General features: G+C 40.0%; 1 protein-coding gene, 1 long non-coding RNA gene and 1 pseudogene across 2 annotated transcripts in view; 1 reads left to right on the top strand and 2 right to left on the bottom strand.

Annotated features, from left to right (window-relative positions):
- Positions 1 to 18,231, top strand: part of LOC110185378 (uncharacterized) — a 348,293-nt gene that overhangs the window by 77,217 nt on the left and 252,845 nt on the right. The window contains exon 3 of the mRNA XM_086839423.1: positions 8,940 to 9,459. Coding sequence (XP_086695549.1) covers positions 8,940 to 9,459 — 520 coding nt within the window. The remainder of the gene's footprint in view (positions 1 to 8,939; positions 9,460 to 18,231) is intronic.
- Positions 1,964 to 5,023, bottom strand: LOC147642669 (uncharacterized; annotated as a pseudogene).
- Positions 11,318 to 11,824, bottom strand: LOC147642670 (uncharacterized). The gene is made up of 3 exons (XR_015273162.1): positions 11,648 to 11,824; positions 11,518 to 11,570; positions 11,318 to 11,441 (listed from the first exon to the last, which is right to left on the bottom strand). It is a non-coding gene; the product is annotated as an uncharacterized LOC147642670 (long non-coding RNA).

Here is an 18,231-nt window from a genome sequence, read left to right on the forward strand (position 1 = left end):
AGGGCTTCGTATGTTAGTATTCGCCGTACCACTGCTGAGTAGAGCCATATAATTATCTTTGGGTGCAGTCCCCATTTGTTCCCAAACATTTTCCTGTAGGAGTAGAATGCAATGCTTGCTTTCCTTACTCTTTCTGCAATATTTTCTTTCCATGAGAGCTTTTTACCCAGAACTATTCCTACAAACTTTGCTCGCTCCGTTAGTTTTAGCTCCATGCCGTTTATACTGGTCATGTTGAAGGGTGGTATCATCGTTCTACGTGTGAGGAGCATAAGTTCTGTCTTAGTGGGATTGATACCTAGTCCGCACGTTTTTGCCCATTTATTTAAGCGACCCAGCGCACCCGTCGTTATTTCGCTAATAACGTCAGGGTATGGTCCTGATTCTAGTAGTACTACGTCGTCTGCGTATGCAACAGCTTTAACTCCACCCGTATTGAGATCTATGGCGTTTATATTTGTGAGCCAGAGTACGGGCGATAGTACCCCGCCCTGAGGTGTGCCCCTCTCTTTACAGTCCGCGTGAGGTGAGTGCAACTTAGTTTGGTTGTGATCGTCCTGCTCTTAAGCATGATCACGATCCACTCTCTGATGCCTCTCTCAATACCTAAACGGCTTTTAGCCATTTGCAAATGCTATCCTTGGCTGATTGTAGCATTGCCGGTAATAAGCCGTCTGGGCCCGGTCTTTTGTTCTTATCAAAAGAATCTATTGCCCACTGAATTCGCTCAGTGGTAATGATGTCTTTCGTTGGCGTACCCATTTGAGCGTACGTTCCCTCCTCGGGTTCCGAGCTCACTCTTGGGCTTCGTGGGAAGTGGGTGTCAACTAGTAGCTCTAGTGACTCCTCAATTGTAGTCGTAGCAGAGCCGTATGCTCTGTTGATAAAGGTAGGGCTTATGTGCCCCTTGGCGAGAATTTTGCTTACTCTCGCCGAGTCCTGTAGGCCTTCTAGTGACTCGCAGAAGTTTTGCCAGGACTTTTTCTTGGCCTTGTTTACTGCCTTTTTGTAAATAGTTTTGTGCTTCTTTGTATGTTTCCCATTCAAGGGTCACATAGCTGTTGTTGAAGGGCTTTCTCGCGCTCTTTCTGAGCTCGCTTAGTTCCTTTGTCCACCACGGAGGGTACTACTTATTCGAGAATGATAGCTTACATGTCTCTTTGAAGGGGTTGTTCAAGATATTCGTGAGGTCCTCCACCTTCTTGTCGAGTGCCTTTGCTATCTACTGCAACTGTGTCTGTGCCTTGATCCTCCTGCCGTTTACATTAGATTGAACAATTTGGCTGAATTTGTCCCAATCCGTCTTTCGGGGGTTCCTTCTTGGCACCTGTTTATTAACTGGTGTCGTTAGTTCAAATATAATATACCTGTGGTCTGAGAAAGAGTGTTCTGTCGATACCCTCCAGTTCTCGACTCTGTAATTATTGTGTTTTATTTGCAAGGTGAGTTTTCTTTCCAACCTTGAAAATTTTCCGTGCTCGGAAAGATGAGGGTCGGCGTAATACCCTTATTACATACCGTAAAATTTTTACAAATGATCCTATCAAAGAGTAACTCACCTCTTTCGTTGGTCTCTGAACTCCCCCAGAGCGTGTGCCTCGCATTCGCATCACACCCGAGCACCAGGGTCGTCTTCATCACTTCCGCCCATTGGAGCAGCTTGACTACCGGCTCAGGCGGGGCTGGCTCATGTATACCGATGCTATGGTGATTCCGCTCCCATCCGCCGCCACGAATCTGGCCACTGCTAGGTCAGGTGTGCTGAGATTGGGATAGAGAAAAGCATTAAAATGATTCCTAATTACTACCATTCGAGTTTGTACACAGTAGTTTGTATCCTTGGATTCTCAGTCCAGCGACTTGCTCGTCCCTGGTCCAAGGTTCCTGTATCAAACCGATCTCGATATCCCTCTCCCTTAGAAGGATCGTGAATTTAGCTGAAGCGTGCGAGCTGCGCTTCAGATTAATCTGCACGATTCTCGACTTCGATGTTTGTGGGGGCGGCGTCAGGAGATTTTTCGTCGATGACCATGTCGCCCAACAATATGTTGGTGTCATCGACCTCCTCCAATATCTCGTCCGGTTCGGCCAAGATGACCTTAATCTTGGCCTTCCTCATGCCGTACCGGACCTTGTGGTCATTGGCCTCCAGCTGGGGCAGACATCAATGGTTTATCAGCAGGAGGAAAGGCTGGGTCGCCTTCATTTCCTGCTCTGCTCTGAGGATGGTCCAGTCCTCTGTATGGATGTCTGGGTTCTGGGCCCTCAGACAGGCGATCACCCTTGCATGGTCAGTGTGCCCCTTTGGTAACCAGATGCGAGCTCTGGGTCTCCTTGGAATCTCCCTGGCGTGGACTAGCCTAATCTTAAGGCCAGCCCATGTGTCGCTAATCTTAGCCACACACTCCGCCAGGAAGCTTCGGGAGAACCCGTCGTCGCACCTGATGACCCGGTGCCCTCTGACCACGTCTGAGGAGTCGAAAGAGGGGATGGGGCCGGTCGGCATGCTGACCAATCTGTCGGTCACCATGTCGGCCAACTTGGCCTCAATCTCCTCCCACTTCTCCGACAGCAGGCGACCGTCGTCATGGAGCTCGTCCACCAGTGCCATAGCCAGACTGTCTCTGGCCACCTCGCTAAACTTCTTTGCCTGGCTGACAAAATTCGTCGCACGCGGCTTACCCTGTGGGTCCTTCGCTCTCTTAGGCGCGCTTTCGCTCACTTCTTGTGAGCGAATTCGCTTTGCCTTCGAGGGCTGGAACGCCGATGGGTTTGCCGTTTTGTACGCCTCGAATTCCGCGGTCTCCGCAAGGAATTTGGCCTTGTCCTCGGCATCCCGAGGGTCGGTCTTACCCCCAGCCTCGTTCTTGGCTATCTTGGGAGTGCTACTCGCCCTCCCCAATCTAAACAGACAGGTGTGGCTCAGCTGAGAGAGAGGTGGAGTGCTACTCGCCCTCCCCTCGGTTTGCGACTCTTCTTCGTCGGTCTCCGATACATTTTGAGATCTCCTTCTCGTCCTTCGTTGACAGTTTTTGGGGTTTATCCTCTCCCGGGAGTACCGAAGCTCGGTTTAAGGAATTCATTACATTTCATGAACGCCCGCTTTGCTCGTCCTTCAAGCGCAGTGGGCCAGAGTGGGTTTGGGGCTTTGAATAAAGGTCGACCGCAGCTTCGCCCCAAAGCTGCGGCAAGGCCACTTACGACCCAGGGTTGCCTTGCCCTGGGAAGACTCCGTGCAGACACAGCAGGATTAACCCCTCAGCTGCGAACCTGGAAGTCAGTGTGCACGGGTCGCATCTCACACCTGACTTGAGGGGAGGCTGATTAAAGTCTTGCCTAAGTCCGCCCGACTACAATTGGTCAGCATCCCCGGTCGAACCTCGACTGGGAACCTGCTTCCAGCCGCCCTCGCTTGGAGAGTATAGTCGCACTACCGATAGTGTAAACAGGTACGGCAGATGACACAGTCATCCGTTGATCACCCTGTAGGGTGCACGGCTAACGGCCATTTAGAAAAAAACTACTGCTTGTTTTGAAACCGTTACAATTGAATCCCTTTCCCTCCACCCTGCAGAAGGAATTGGTGTTGGAAAATCTCACAAGAAAAATCACAGTCCATCTCTTTTTTGAGTGAGGTACGTGGGGAAGTCCACCATTTCAACATGTTTTAATACCAACGGAGCATGGATTTTTTCGTTACGAGACTTGCACGCTTCTTAAGGACCCCTTCCCTTATTTAAGTGAGGAAATTGATCGAACAGAGCGTTGATTTTTCCGTTACGACTCTAAAACCCTCTTGAATTGCATCCTCCGTCTCTTTTTTATGTAAGGATCTCTGCGGTTCAGGATCTCTGGGGTGCTCCATATTCAGTTGCTTCCCTTGTTCCTTTTTTTATGTGAGGGGTAGTGGGAACGTACACGTGCGCTTTAGGATCGCTTTGTGCCCGCTCCATTGCATTCGCTCTCGTATTACTCTAGTTAATTGCATCTTTATTACCCATCGTCTATTGAAAAGCTTACAGCCAATGTTAATTAATAGCATTTTTATACCCTTGCAGAGTATCATTTTAGTCAAAAGTTTGAAACGCAGTAAAGGAGACCCTGTTAAGAATATATATTATTGATCAGCATCAACAAGGTGTCAAGCTGTCCGTTTCTACGCAAACTAGTCTGTCAGTTTTAAATCTAAATCAAACTTTGCAGTAAGTCTTCTATATATTTTCATTCGTAAACTTGTAGAAATAATCGGAAATTTTAAAATATAAAAAAATTCTAACTTTTCCAATATTCAACAGAGAATTACTTTTTAATGTATTATTCTAGAATTTCGATTTCAAATTTACTCAATAAAAATCGGACGAATAATTATATATCTCTCATACAAACGATCGTTACATATAAAACTGTAACTATAAAACTGTAAATAATAATAATAAAATAATACGTTTAGGTAAATTTAATGAATGAAAGCATTACTTTATTGTTTCCTGTCATAAATATAAATACTTTCTAGAGATCGAGTTGCAATCTGCACGGGCATAAAAACTTATTGTTATTACTGAATTCACTTAAAATTTTGAGAAATAACTCATTAATTACATTTATATTTCACATTTTCGACATTAAAGCTTCCGAATCTCGCCTATTTATACTTCGTATATATCGTAATACAATTTTTGACGGAGCTCGCTGTACTCGATTGAATGGCAGAAGCGCGGTTTAATACTCGCACATATTATGCTTTATATGTTCGACAAGATCCGACCAGATCAAATTGATGCGATTATTTCTGCCGGAATACCGGGTCCAAGTATGGATGCGGAGCTGCATTCCGTTATAACAATGAACATGATCCATGGCCGTTTCGGAGTTCGAGACAAAAAGAGCATGGAAAACGGACGCAAATCCTTTTCCCCGTATTTTTTTGTCTGTTTCAATCAGTAGATATGACGGATATCCATTGTATCGGAGTCACTCTCCAAATGATAACGGCAGGTGGATAACGGTCGCTAATGGAGATCATGTCGCTAAAATCTGGACCGTTCCATACTGTCGAATATGCAGAATATGCTTGAAACACTCGCCGATTATCAAATAGACGGGTGTAATGCAAAGTAGTGGGCCTTAATCTCCCGGAACTTCCGCTCTGTACTGCATCACTCTACAGAAAGGCCTCCTACGCCGCACATGCCGTTCTCGTCGTTTCTAGGTTCCGCTGAGATTTTAGGATATTGCCGCGAATTTGGATATTACATCCCAGCCCTCCAGGTGGTCCTTTGGTTGAGCTGTCTTACTTTAGTTGTCACCTGGAGATGCTTCTGCATCTGGCGCAAAGTTTAGCCTCACGCCCCTCTGCTCCAATGCCCGGCCCGCATGTAAGGTGGGTTTCTTTGGCCTCTTCGCCAGCTCGCCTAGCGGCACCAGTCCGCCATGACTAAGACCACATCGTCAGATACGGTCCTATAGGTGAACGTTACCCTTAGCGCACACAAGCGTAAGGTGGCTTCTACCCCGCGCATGTAGTTTCTGACTTTGCACGCCTCCGCCAATAGTGGAGCTAAGTAGAGAAGTTGGGACCTGACCACGCTGGTAATCAGCTTCCTCTGTCAATGTTTAGTAGAATTTTAGGGTTTTTAGTAGAATTCTCGACAGCGCTCTGGCTGTTTGGCTGGCCTTGTGCATATACACCTGGTGTTCTGTGTAAGGGAGACGACTGTCCAAGATAATCCCCAGATAGCAGATCGCGTACTGCGAGGTGATGGGTATCCCGCCAAGCCGAATCTCCACTGTCTGGTTTGACCTGCTCGAGATCAGGACTGCTTCATTCTACAGCACGGCTAGCTCTAGTCTTGCGACGACGAGCCAGGATTCATCAGCTCGAATCGAATTATTTTCAACTGACTCGGCTGTGGCCAGCTCCTTTGCTACCACTACCAGCGCTATGAAATTGGTAAAACCGATAATAGTGCTGTTTGACGTCCGGAAGTTCCGAAAATTAAATGTTAAATTAATATAGTATTAGAAAACTCTAAACCATTTAGCTGATCACTAAGAGGGTTATTATATTTTGAAAAGGAAGCATTATCAAAAATGTTATAAGAATACATTAGAGACAGAATAATCCAACCTAGTATATCTGAGTACGCTTATCCCATTGTCTTAGAAAAAGCTATGGGAACTTAGACTTCGTATAGATTTTAGAAAATTGAACAAATTCATAGCTAAGGAGAATTATTCGATACCAGTAATTGATGACCTGCTAGATATCTCAATGGGAAAATGGCTATTTACAAAATTGGATCTTTAATGTATTTGTTACAAAGAGTCAGTGAAATGTACATCGTTTACAACCCCTTTAGGGCAATGGCATGATAAGACAAAATTAGGTGATCATCTATATGACTAAAATTTTAATTGCCAGTAAAAATTTAGAAGAGCATTTAGAAGTAGAAAGCTTATTGGAAATAAATTATAGTTGTGAATGGACAAGTGCAAATTTATTTAAGACAAAGTTAAATATTTAGGTTTTCTAATTTCAAAAGATAATTAAAGAATTAAAGCGGACATGAAAGGTTTAGAAGCTATACAAGGCAAGTGTCAAGCAGTCCAAAGTTTTTTGGACTATTTTTTCGTATTTTCGACGGTTCATTAATGATTTTTCGATATTAGGAAAACCTATATACATATGTATGATTTGTTAAGAAAGGATACGCTGTTTAAGTTTGAATGAATTAAGCTGCATTTCGCTTTTAAAATCAAAATTAATCGAAGCGCCAGTTCTAGCAATATACGATTATAGAGATAGAGAGAAAGAAGACAACAACATTTTTTATTTTTCTAAAAGACCGACCACAAAGGAAGCAAAATATCACAGTTTGGAATTAAAGACTTTAGCTAAATTTATGCGTTAAGAAGGTTTAGAATATATCTACTTGGAAAACGGTTTAGAATTGTAACATACTTTAAAGCTCAAAAAGATTGAACTAAGTATAAGAATAGCAAGGTGGGCTCTAGAGCTGCAGGTGTTCGATTATTAATTAAAGCACAGAGCAGACAGAAAAACGCAGCATGTAGATGCGTTGAGCAGATGCAACAATATATGTGATGATTGAAACAAATTTAGTAACGACAACAAATTATTATTTTATGTACCGAATAGAATGGAGGAACATATGTTATACAAATGCCATTACGAAATGGGTCATATTGGGAGGGATAAAATGTAAGATGTTATTGGGAAAAGCTCCTGGTTTCCATATATAAAGGATAAAGTTTTGAGCACATTCAAAATTGTTTAAGTGGATAGCGTATTCACCCGGTGGAAAAAAACCAGATCGAAAAAACATATATTTGCTGTTGTATATTCTTCCACAAAGCTTGTTAGGTTGTACACAACGAAAACGATAATACAAAAGAAGTGAACAATACAATTCATAGTAGTATCAAGCAGCGTCTTGGTAAGGCATTATTTGGAATAACACAAAGAGGAAATGACTGTGATGAGTTAAAGGAAAGATTAGAAGACGAAGAAGAGGTAAAAAATGTTAGGAAAACTTTAGATGTTAGAAATAAGCAAAAGAGGTACATAGTAGGTCTCAAATAAAGAACGAAAAATACTACAGTGCAAAAATGAAAGTGGCGACAGATTATAAAGAAGGAGATCTCGTTATGTATGTTGCAGCAACGTTGTTTTCCGACATCGTAATAGCACAGCGAGTTTCGGTTTCGCACACACGACGTTTTATAGGCAACTGCCTGCGTCGTCCCTTCGTCTTTCCATGCTTACCACCGAACCACCTCGGCGACAGCGACACTACGCTGTCGCCCTGCAAAAACGACGCTTCTTAAAGCGACAATATACATGTATATGAATTTGATTGTACTGTGGGCGCTTCGAGAAAACTCATTCCGTGAAATAAAGGTTCTTATATAATTGAAGAAGTTTTAAAATATGACAGATATTTGCTCAAAGATACTGACGGGTTTCAGTTGTATCGCATCCATATCAAGGCGTCTGGAGTGCAAATAATATTAGACTTTAGATAAAAGCAATGATTGAATAGTAAATGAAGGAAAACAAATTGTAACATTGTAATATAATTCTAGTACGAAAGCATATCGTAAATATCTTAAAATTGTAATTAAGTTATAATATTAAGCTGAGATAGAAGGCTATCTCAAAGGCAAGTTAAAATTTGTATGGTCTGGTCACACGAATTGGGATGTTACGCCCTCTTGAGAGAGCACGAGAAAGCACTCTCTTATAAAATGGGGTTGAATGTAAGCTGCCTGCGAGAACCGCAATGTACTCATTTTAAAGTTGAAATATATCGAAAAACGTATACGATTTTTAAGGTTAGATTCGAGTTCAGCGCATCAAAAACCTTTGGAACAGTATATTTCGAAACTTGGTTCTGAAATACTGTCGGCCGAAAAGCAATTCTCTTCCCACAAATAAAGGAAAAGGGAGAAGAAAATAATAATAATAAGAATAGAAAATTGTATATATAAGTAGACGTTAGGAAAAGAGATTCGGGTTATCTCTTTATAACTATGTCATGTGAGTATTTATAAAATAATAGCAATTGTTATTAAGATTAATATGTTTTCGGTTTTCGGCGCCTAACATCACTTTGTTATTCCTTCATCTTTAGATAAATAACAAATACATGCGGGTGAAAAATTGATTCGCTTTACGTTATTTATATATATTTTACGGTCCCAGGTATCAAAAATAAAATCATGTCATAGGTATGGAATTTTGCTGATTTATGATTAACGTATTCAAACTTGGTATAAGCTAATGAAACTAGATGAGACTTTGGTAGTTATTTATTAAGGGGAACCTTACAATATTATTTATCTATATTCTTTGAGAAATGGAAATGATTCTTTGATTGTGGAAGATTAAATAAACTTTTTTTTATGTTTATTTACAGGTACGTTCGCTGTATAAAACCAAATTTACAAAAACGTCCGAATAACTATGACAAGTCATTGGTTCTTGATCAATTAAAATATCTTGGTATAGTGGACATTATTCGTATTAGAAGAGAGGGATTTCCAATACACTTGAGTCACGAAGATTTTATAATAAAATATAAATGTTTAATGAAATATAAATCTTTTGAATGTTCAAAAAAATATATAGCAAATATATTAGAATCAATCGAAACGCCAGAAACAGAATACCAAGTTGGAAAAACAAAAATATTTTTACGAAGTAAAGCGTATGAACCGCTAGAGAACAAAAGAAAATACATTATTTATAATAATGCAGTGATTATTCAAAAGTATTGGAAATCATTTTATTGCCAAAAGTCTTTTATACGCATAAAATCATCAGTCTTAAAAATCCAGCATGCGTATAGGGGCTGGAAATTAAGAATTCGTTTTATGAGAATGCGCCGAAGTGCTATTGTAATTCAAAGTCGACTGCGTGGAGTTTTTGCTAGAGAGGTAAGATTACATTAAAAGTTTCAAAATGTAAAAACAATTTTTATAAATATCATATTCTAATAATCAAATATTGAAATATTTTAAGTTTTTATCACCTTATAACACAAATATGTTTAATTTATATTTATAAATTTGCAATGCAATACATAAGCATCAACAGCGAATATATACAGTTTTAAAGCTTTTTAAATAAAACTTTGCAGTTCGTCTTCTACATACACTCACTCGTATATAAGTCGGAACGAGCCGGATCGGAATTTAGCCTTTTTTTGAATATTTCAGAGCAACGGCTTAAATTTTATGCAAATCGGACGAATATATAATATAACTGCCATAGAAAAGATCCTTAAATGTTGAAGAAAATTCAAAACTGTGAATGAAAAACTGTAACTGTAAAACTGTAAATAAAATATGTATAGGGTAAAGCGACGAAAGTAGACATTACGTCTTTGTTTTTGACGTTATAATATACTCGTATACATTAAGAGAACATGCTACGTAGAACTGTCCATGCGTAAAACAGGAATATTCATGGTTAATTCCACAAACTTCCAACAATCAACGCGAAAACCAACTGAGCAGGGAACTGGAACTGCTAAAATTGAAATTAAAGACCATTTGAATTTATTGTAATTCGTGGGATTATGACTTTCTCTCTTTGTGTTCGACAAAATTCTCCGGACAGCACAACCAAAGCCCCACCAAATAATCTTGAATCACCAAGAATTTTACATTTTCGCATCAATTTTGATGTCTCCGAATTTTTGGTCACTGTGCAAGTTGGACTTTTAACCGCAAGAAGATTGAAAGGCAGCTTCAACGCGAAATGTGCAGTTCGACTGCCTTCCAACAATGTGGTAGCAATACCAGAAAATGCAACAGCAAACGCTATTTGTGATCTTGACCGAATAATTGCCAAAATCAGCGAAATGACGAAATGATGTCTTTCCAGTCCAACCGGGAGCATTGAGAAAGTAATTGCCTCCCATTCCATCGTCAACAACCTTCTTCAGCAAATCGTACACTTTTGTTCCCTGCATTTAAAAGTGGCACATTGTTGAAACTAGCTATTAAATCCATCGTGCATTAAGCGATTTAGTGCTGGCATTCCCAATGTCGAAAGCAGAATGTCGCACATGAGCACACATATGTCTGAATTAACGCTTTGTTGCTCACTAGATCATTAATTTTAATATCAATATTAGAAGTTGTAATGCGAACTCTGTGCAAGTTGTCGTCAGTCATCTCGTCCTTGCATTTTTTCCACAACTCAATGGGTTATACCAAAGGCTATACAATTTAGAAGATTCCTCACGACCATACATTCGTTTTGCAATATGAGGCTAATTTTTTTATTCAAACGACAATGGCGCTTTCACAAAGTTGAGAGCGTAAAGATCTAAAAGTCAAGGGGGTGCTGTTGATGATTCATCGATGACAGGCCATGATGTATTTATCATAGGCATGTCCTAGGCTATCATCACCCTTCAGTACCAATCCTTTAAGATTCAGGTCTGAATCAGTTTGGAATGGACTGGACTCCATCCTGAATCATTAGGGAGCTTTTATACAAGCCATCCAGGAATTTGCATACAGTAGGCGTTAGCAAACCTGAATTCGGACTACCCGAGGAATTTTTAAGGAATCATAAAGGAATCCTGTCAGGAATTTGTCGTGAATTTCGGCACGAATCAGAAGGGAATTTCGAAGGAGATTCTGAACAGAATCATCCAGGAATTTGGAACGGAATCAGGTAGAAATCGTTGGGGAATTCAGAGTAGAATCAGGTAGGACTCCCAGAGGAAAACGTGTAGAAGATCCCCGGAACCCCCCGCCCCATAGTAAATATCTGCCGCAATTTATAATAAATTTTTTTTATTTATTTATTCATTTAAAAAACTTTATAATTTGTTCAATGATCTTCTTGCATTTCCCCTAAAAGTATGTTACGTGTCTTTCCTTCCGGCTGTTGTCTCGTCAATCTATAATTAAAATTCATATGTATATACATATGGATATTAGAATCAAATGAACAATATTTTTCACAAATATACACACAAATTAAGAAGAAAACAAATACTGGATATACAATCTCCTTCCGTTCACACCGTCTAGGTTAAAAAAGTGTCCAGGTTCAAAAGCAATTCTGGAAATGAATTTATTAACTGAATACAAAAAAGTCACTTACCCTTTAACAATATTTAATAAATTACATTGCAAAAAACTTGTGAATACTTCAGCTGTCATTAGAGCTGTGAAAAAACCGATTTCACTAACGAGACTATCGATTCTTTTAATTGCGTTCAATAATATTTTTCATCTCAATCTAATTTCGGAACCACTGCTCCGAATTCCGTCAAAAACAACAATTAATTGTTTTGCCAGTATCCGAACACAGGTAGAATTTTCATTGCCTACTTTGTTTCGGAGTTCTCTAACCGAAACCCATGAGATTTGTTTTTGTTTTTTGAACATGACACCAGGAACCGGACAGGAAAGGAATTTTGGTACTGAAGGGCAATAGAAATTCATCAACAATTAATCAATGATTCATCAACAAATTCATCAACAATCACCGATGATTCATTAACAATTCATCGATGTATCATCAACAATTCATTGATGTTTCACCAACAAATTTCTCAACGGCCGCTCCATGGTACTGCCGACGACTGCCGTCTAGACTACCGTCCTAACTGTATCGTGGGCAGAGCGTCGTAGTAGAAGTCGCAGTCGGCAGAGTGTCGACTCGGTAGAAGTCGCAGTCGGCAGAGCGTGGCCTCGGTAGAAGTTGCAGTCGGCGCATTGATGACGGTCGATGAGAGTGGCCTATTGATGACATGCGGTACTGCAGGGATGCGTAACGACAAAAAATTTAAGTTTTATATTTTGGGCTGCTGACCGCTTGTTAGGTAGAGAGGAGGACGAGAACGGCAGCAAAAAATATGTAATGAATTCAGTCGCGAAATCGGTATTTTGAGGCACGCCATGTTGCTGTATGCGTATGAGAGAACTGTTGGCTCTATCGAGTCATCTTGAAAACATCGGTGTATACGTGCTGCTGGCTCTAGACTCTATAGAGCCGCTGGCTTTTGAACGAAATGTAAGAGAGCCTGGAGCCAGTTTTAAAGCCAGCACGAAAAAATCGTGTGCAAAAAAAAATGGTATAGCATTTCGAATTTTCCACTCTATACTTTCTTTGGTTATACGGATGACATATCGATATGATAATTGGCGAGTGTGTCGAGCATATTCAAACGTTGGCAAACCACGTGAAAAGTGGCGCACAGTACACCACCCACAGTACGCCGTGCATTATATGATCTAGGTCCTCTAATGTTAACCAATAGCAAATGAAGATAGAAGCATTCATCTTGACAAGGATGAACTGTGCATATTATGACATTACGTCACCTCATCGTTTGCATTCGGATCATCAATGTCAAATATTGCAATGTCGCTACCTTTGTTAACATATTTCCAAACGTATTTGTTGAATCTGAGTTTGGAGTTTGGTACTCAACATTGCAGTGAGCTGAAAAGATTTTCAAAGAAAAGCGGACAATGTGGAACGATCCAGCTGTTATCGACATGGTCTCCGATAGCGACCGTTATCATCCTACCGTTATTTTTTGGAGAGCGATGCAGATATTATTGATATCCGGTTTTTTCACTGATTGTGTCAAACACAATTGGACTGAAAACCCGCCTTGTGCATTTACCGTTTTCCATCCAACTATTGTCTCGAACTCCGCCAGGACCATGGATCATGTTCGTTGTTACAACGGAATGCAGCTCCGCTTCAGTACAACAGATTCACAATTTCTACCCATCTCGTATTGCATATGAAAGTGATGAATAAATTCGGGCGTCCGTAATTACTCATGTACGTCATCGCATATTGAGCGTAGGCATGCACATGGCACGGTTTTTTTCAACATATGTAAGTAGCTGAAAGGATGTTAAGATTGGCCGCTCATCTGCTCATAACTTTAACTGATTAAAATTGAGTCGCTCCGTTTTTTCTTTTACGTCCATGTCGACACAATATTGTTAAAACGAACGGAGGTATCTCAAAAAATGAATGTTAACATTTTGCCGAATCATCAATCTATACGAATAAAAATTCATTGAGCTGACCTTATTTTTTTCTCCTGAAATATTAATTCAAACTTATTGTGGAACGAAACACAAAACTTGTAAGTAAACCTGTCGTCGGATTGACCATCTTCATATTAATGTGATAGCCTTCTTCTCTACAACAGAAAATCAACGTGTATTGAAGTTCATTATCTGATCGATAGGTCTCGTACACGCGCTGCAGTTCTAGATTATCCCGACTTTTGAGAATAATAACCCGTGATTCCATATTTTCGCCAACAGTTACCACTGCCACTTCATTGATTGTGGCAGCATTGAATTGTCTTGCAAGACCTCCAGCGGGTCTTATGTCTACTCTGACAATGTCGGAATGCATTGTTTCCAATGCCGTTTTGAAGAATCTGACGAATTATGCTCATAAAGAAGACTGTGCAATTGCTTGATAATTTTTCGTCTAGTTTCATTAAAAATTTCACAACGCCGATTTAATTCAAACACCAAATCACTAATAATTTAGATCTGAAGGAAATTATGAAGTTTGTTAGTTCATGGGAACAAAGCACCCGCGAATACAATAGCTCCGAAGGATGCATCAAATTGGGCAATTATACCTTGCCAGCGGTGCAACATAATCCATCAGATTGCAATTAAAACTTCACTAAAGAATCACTTCTAAAGAATTTCCAGGAAGGTTTTCCCACATTTTTTTAACAACAAAAACATTCGCCTGACAATTTCCAACAATTGAACAAAAATTTCATTAAAATCGATTCAGCAGTTCTAAACTAATGTGGGAATACCAAAAATTTCCAGCAATTTAAAGTTTTTGGAAAAAAAAGGACAATATCGACTAAGTGACTACCTTGTTCTTTCCATGACTTTCTCGAGCATATCGACCGATATATACGCTATTTCGGTGCGAATGCTCTCCTTGAGCTCTTTAATGGTCTTGGGCTTGCTTATGTATACTTTGCTATTGATATAGCGATATCGTCTATTTTTGACATAACGCGTCCAGGGAATTTTAGCGGCAAAAACTCCATGGTTTCGTTTTCTGTGTCACATGGGGTTCCGTCCTGCTGAAACCAGAAGTTTTTTGGATCCTTTCGACGCATCTCCAGGCACACAATATACGCACGCTGCGTTTTCACTATTGAACGCCAATTTTCGATAAACGAAGTCACCAACGAACCGTTCATTTGGTCTTAAGTTATGCGTGGTTCAAATTGTACTGAATTGACGTTTCTAAAACGTACCTATACAATCCAATCGCTTCACAAACGTTAAAGCTATTCAGTGTTTCTATACCGAAGCACGAGATGGCGCACCCTGTATTTAAAATAATAATTGATCTGGTCGGATCTTATCGAGCATCCAAAGTAGAATGTGCGTTTGGTAAACATTTAATCGAGTTCATCCAACACTGATTTCCGTCATAAATTGTATAAAGATATATACGTAGTAGCTGACTTTCGGGACCTTTGGTGTCGGCAAAAAGTGTAATATAAATGCAATTAATGAGTTATTTCTAAATATTTTAAGTGGTTTGAGTAATAACAAGAAAACAAGGCACTGCGAAGTTTATATACCTTTGCTGATTGCAATTCGATCTCTAGGAATACAATTTTTTTTTATCAAAAATAAATTTACCTAAACTTTTCAAACTTTTCATTCACATGTGACACATATGACAGCTATATGATACATTCGTCCGATTTTCATTGATTGCAATTAAAACCGAAATTCTAGAATAATACAAAAACAAGAAAAAAAAGCTTACTTCGGCATGCCTTGCAGATTGTAATTCGATTACTAAGAATTAATACAATATAAATTTTATATATATACATGTCAACAGTAACAGTTGTACATTTAGAGTTTAACGTTTTCCTCTATATCTAACGATCGTTTGTATGGCAGCTATTAGAATTTGTAGTCTGATTTTTATAAAATAAACCCGAAATTTTAGAATAATATAAAAAGACTATTTCTTAAATTATATGAAAATCTGTTGAAAATTGAAAAAGTTATAATTTTTTGTTTGTAAAAATTTTCCGATCGTTACTATGGCAGCTAAATGATAGTCCGTTTCGATTATACAGAAGTGAGAGTATATAGAAGGCTAACTGCAAAGTTTCGTTCAGAGCGCTTCAAAAGTCAGGGACTAGTTTTCGTAGAAACGGATAGACGGACAGAAGGAAAGGCGGATGGACGGACATGGCTAGATCGACACGTCTGTTGATGCTGATAAATAATATGTATACTTTACAGAGTCGGAGGTGACTCCTTTAATGCGTTGAAAACTTCTGACTGAAATTATATAATTATATGGAGTATTACTTATAGATTACTGGTTCTAATAATTTGATTTTGTTGTATTCGGTTATTTTGGTCAATAATAAACGCTAAGAATAGATTTTTCAATCTTCCTGGCATGCCTGGTCTCAAAAATTTAAGCTTGCTAAGCTTCGTGGCGAAGAGGAAGGGGTTAATGATTTGCAAACTGGAAAGACCCGACCGACTCCTGGAAGTTGAAAATTGTTGTTTTTTATACCCTTGTACAGTATTTTAGACTAGAAGTGAAAGGGTGAATGGGTTATAACCTGCTAACGGCTTAACGGCACCCCACAGTTTGTCGCAGGCTGTGAGAAAACATTGCACACCAGAAATGTGCTATCTTCGGGCACGATGCTGTACTTATTGGTGATGGTAGTAGTAAGATCCAATATCAACTTGGTTTGGATGTGGCCCAGCTGACGACAAATAGTGGCGATCATTTGAGAGGGAAATGTTGTCCTTCATGCGCCAGACCAGGAGGGGGTAAATAACGTTATGGCCAACTTTCGCAAAGCGAATGACCTGCTTTCCGCGCTAGACGCTCAGTATGAAGCTGTTAAGCGAGTCGCCAAAACGTAAAAAACTCGCTACTGGTCGGCAGCAACTGTGTGAGTCACAGCAATCCATTACCTGCCATACCCCCGCGTCACTGCTCCTGAATTCAGTAACAAGTCCAATCTGGTGCGAAAAAGAATTCGGAAACCGAATCGAGCGTTGGGAAAATTTCCCTCAGAACCATTGACTCCGCTTAATTCCATCGAAATAGTGACCCAGGGTCCATTAACGCCCGTACTACTGGTCAATGTTAGTAAGAATATGTTACGTAGGACCCTAAAAGCAGTTCCACCATCGAAGATTAGAACGGCTTTTCGAGGCTTGCCCCTGATCTCACATCGGAAGATGTTATAGCCTGTATACAAGGCGAAACCCAAGCCTACTGTTGAACCTTCAGTCTCAAAAAACTAAGCTTTTCCTTCCTTCTTTCCTATCAGAATACTGGAGGCTTACGCAGCAAGCTCTCGAAGCTGTATTTTGATAGCTTTTCTTTTGCATCCCAGGTAATTGTGTTTACTGAAACTTGGTTGAAGCCGGAGATACTCTGCTCCGAAATTCTTCCGGGTAAGTACACAATTTACAGATTAGACCAGTTCGTAATCCCTCCATCGTCTGAAGAGCTAACTTATTGAAAACACCTTTCGGCACTTAGGGCCGTTTCCAAAGGGTTTTCAGATAGGGACCAACTACTGGCTCTTGGGAACTTTAATATACCTGGATCTCGTTGGTCTTCTGGTGGTGTGTCAAATATCCTTCAAACTGCGACACAGCTTGGCGATCTTCTTAAGTGGACTTCGAGCTATCTTAGTGACAAGACTCAAAAGGTTCTGATCAAAAATGATCTATCCAATAGCCTCAGTGTCACGTCTGGGGTCCCAAAAGGTATTCACACTGTTTATCAATGACCTGCCGCAGGTTCTAACGAAATCTACAGTACTTATGTACGCTGATGACGGTAAACTTTGCATACAGTATAGGGATAGTTTAAGCCAGTCAGATTTAGAATTGGATCTTAACAGCTTTCACGCGTGGTGTCACGCTTACTAATCACATCTAAACAGCTGTAAATGTAAACTGATGACATTTTCACGAGTCACTCCCCTACTTATATGCTTAACGCCTGTGCTTTGAAAAGAATCTCTTTTGTTGACGATCTAGGTGTCCGAGGCCACAGGCATACTGGGATTTATTAAAAGGTGGTAGAAGGAATTTGATTCTCCTTAAGTAACAAAGACGTTCTTCAGGTCATTAGTTCGCCCTTTGTTGGAGTATGGTTCATGCATTTGGAGTCCTCAGTTCGGAATCAATAGTAACCTCAATGAATCTGTCCAAAAGAATTTTTTGATGTTTGCCCTCCGAGGCTTAACCTGGGATGCTGATTTAAGATTCCGTCTTGCTCAAGTAGATTTCTCTTAATTAATTTGCCCTCCCTAGTGCCAATAAGTTTGGCTGTGATCGATCTGTTTGTAAACATAGCACCAATATGATGCGAACACGAAAGAATGCGTCTCTTTGATTAACATCCATCAATGTCATTTACGAACAATTCTATCTGCATTATGTTCAGTATAGCATTTAGAATTCTCAGGCACGCTGCACGTTTTATCCTTGAAGGTTTCGAATATTATATGCCCTCGTTAGTGCCGGCCACCAAGTTTATATTGGCCGCTGTGTAGTGCTATTTGTTTCCAAAACATTTTCTTGAAGGTGTGGAATGCAATGCTTGCCTTTCTGACTCTTTCCATAACGTTTTTTTTTCATGAGAGCTTTGGGTCCTGT

This window comes from Drosophila serrata, unplaced genomic scaffold, assembly GCF_035046125.1.
Source record: "Drosophila serrata isolate PLE 108 unplaced genomic scaffold, ASM3504612v1 contig_373, whole genome shotgun sequence".
In the NCBI taxonomy this organism is placed as follows: Eukaryota; Metazoa; Arthropoda; class Insecta; order Diptera; family Drosophilidae; genus Drosophila; species Drosophila serrata.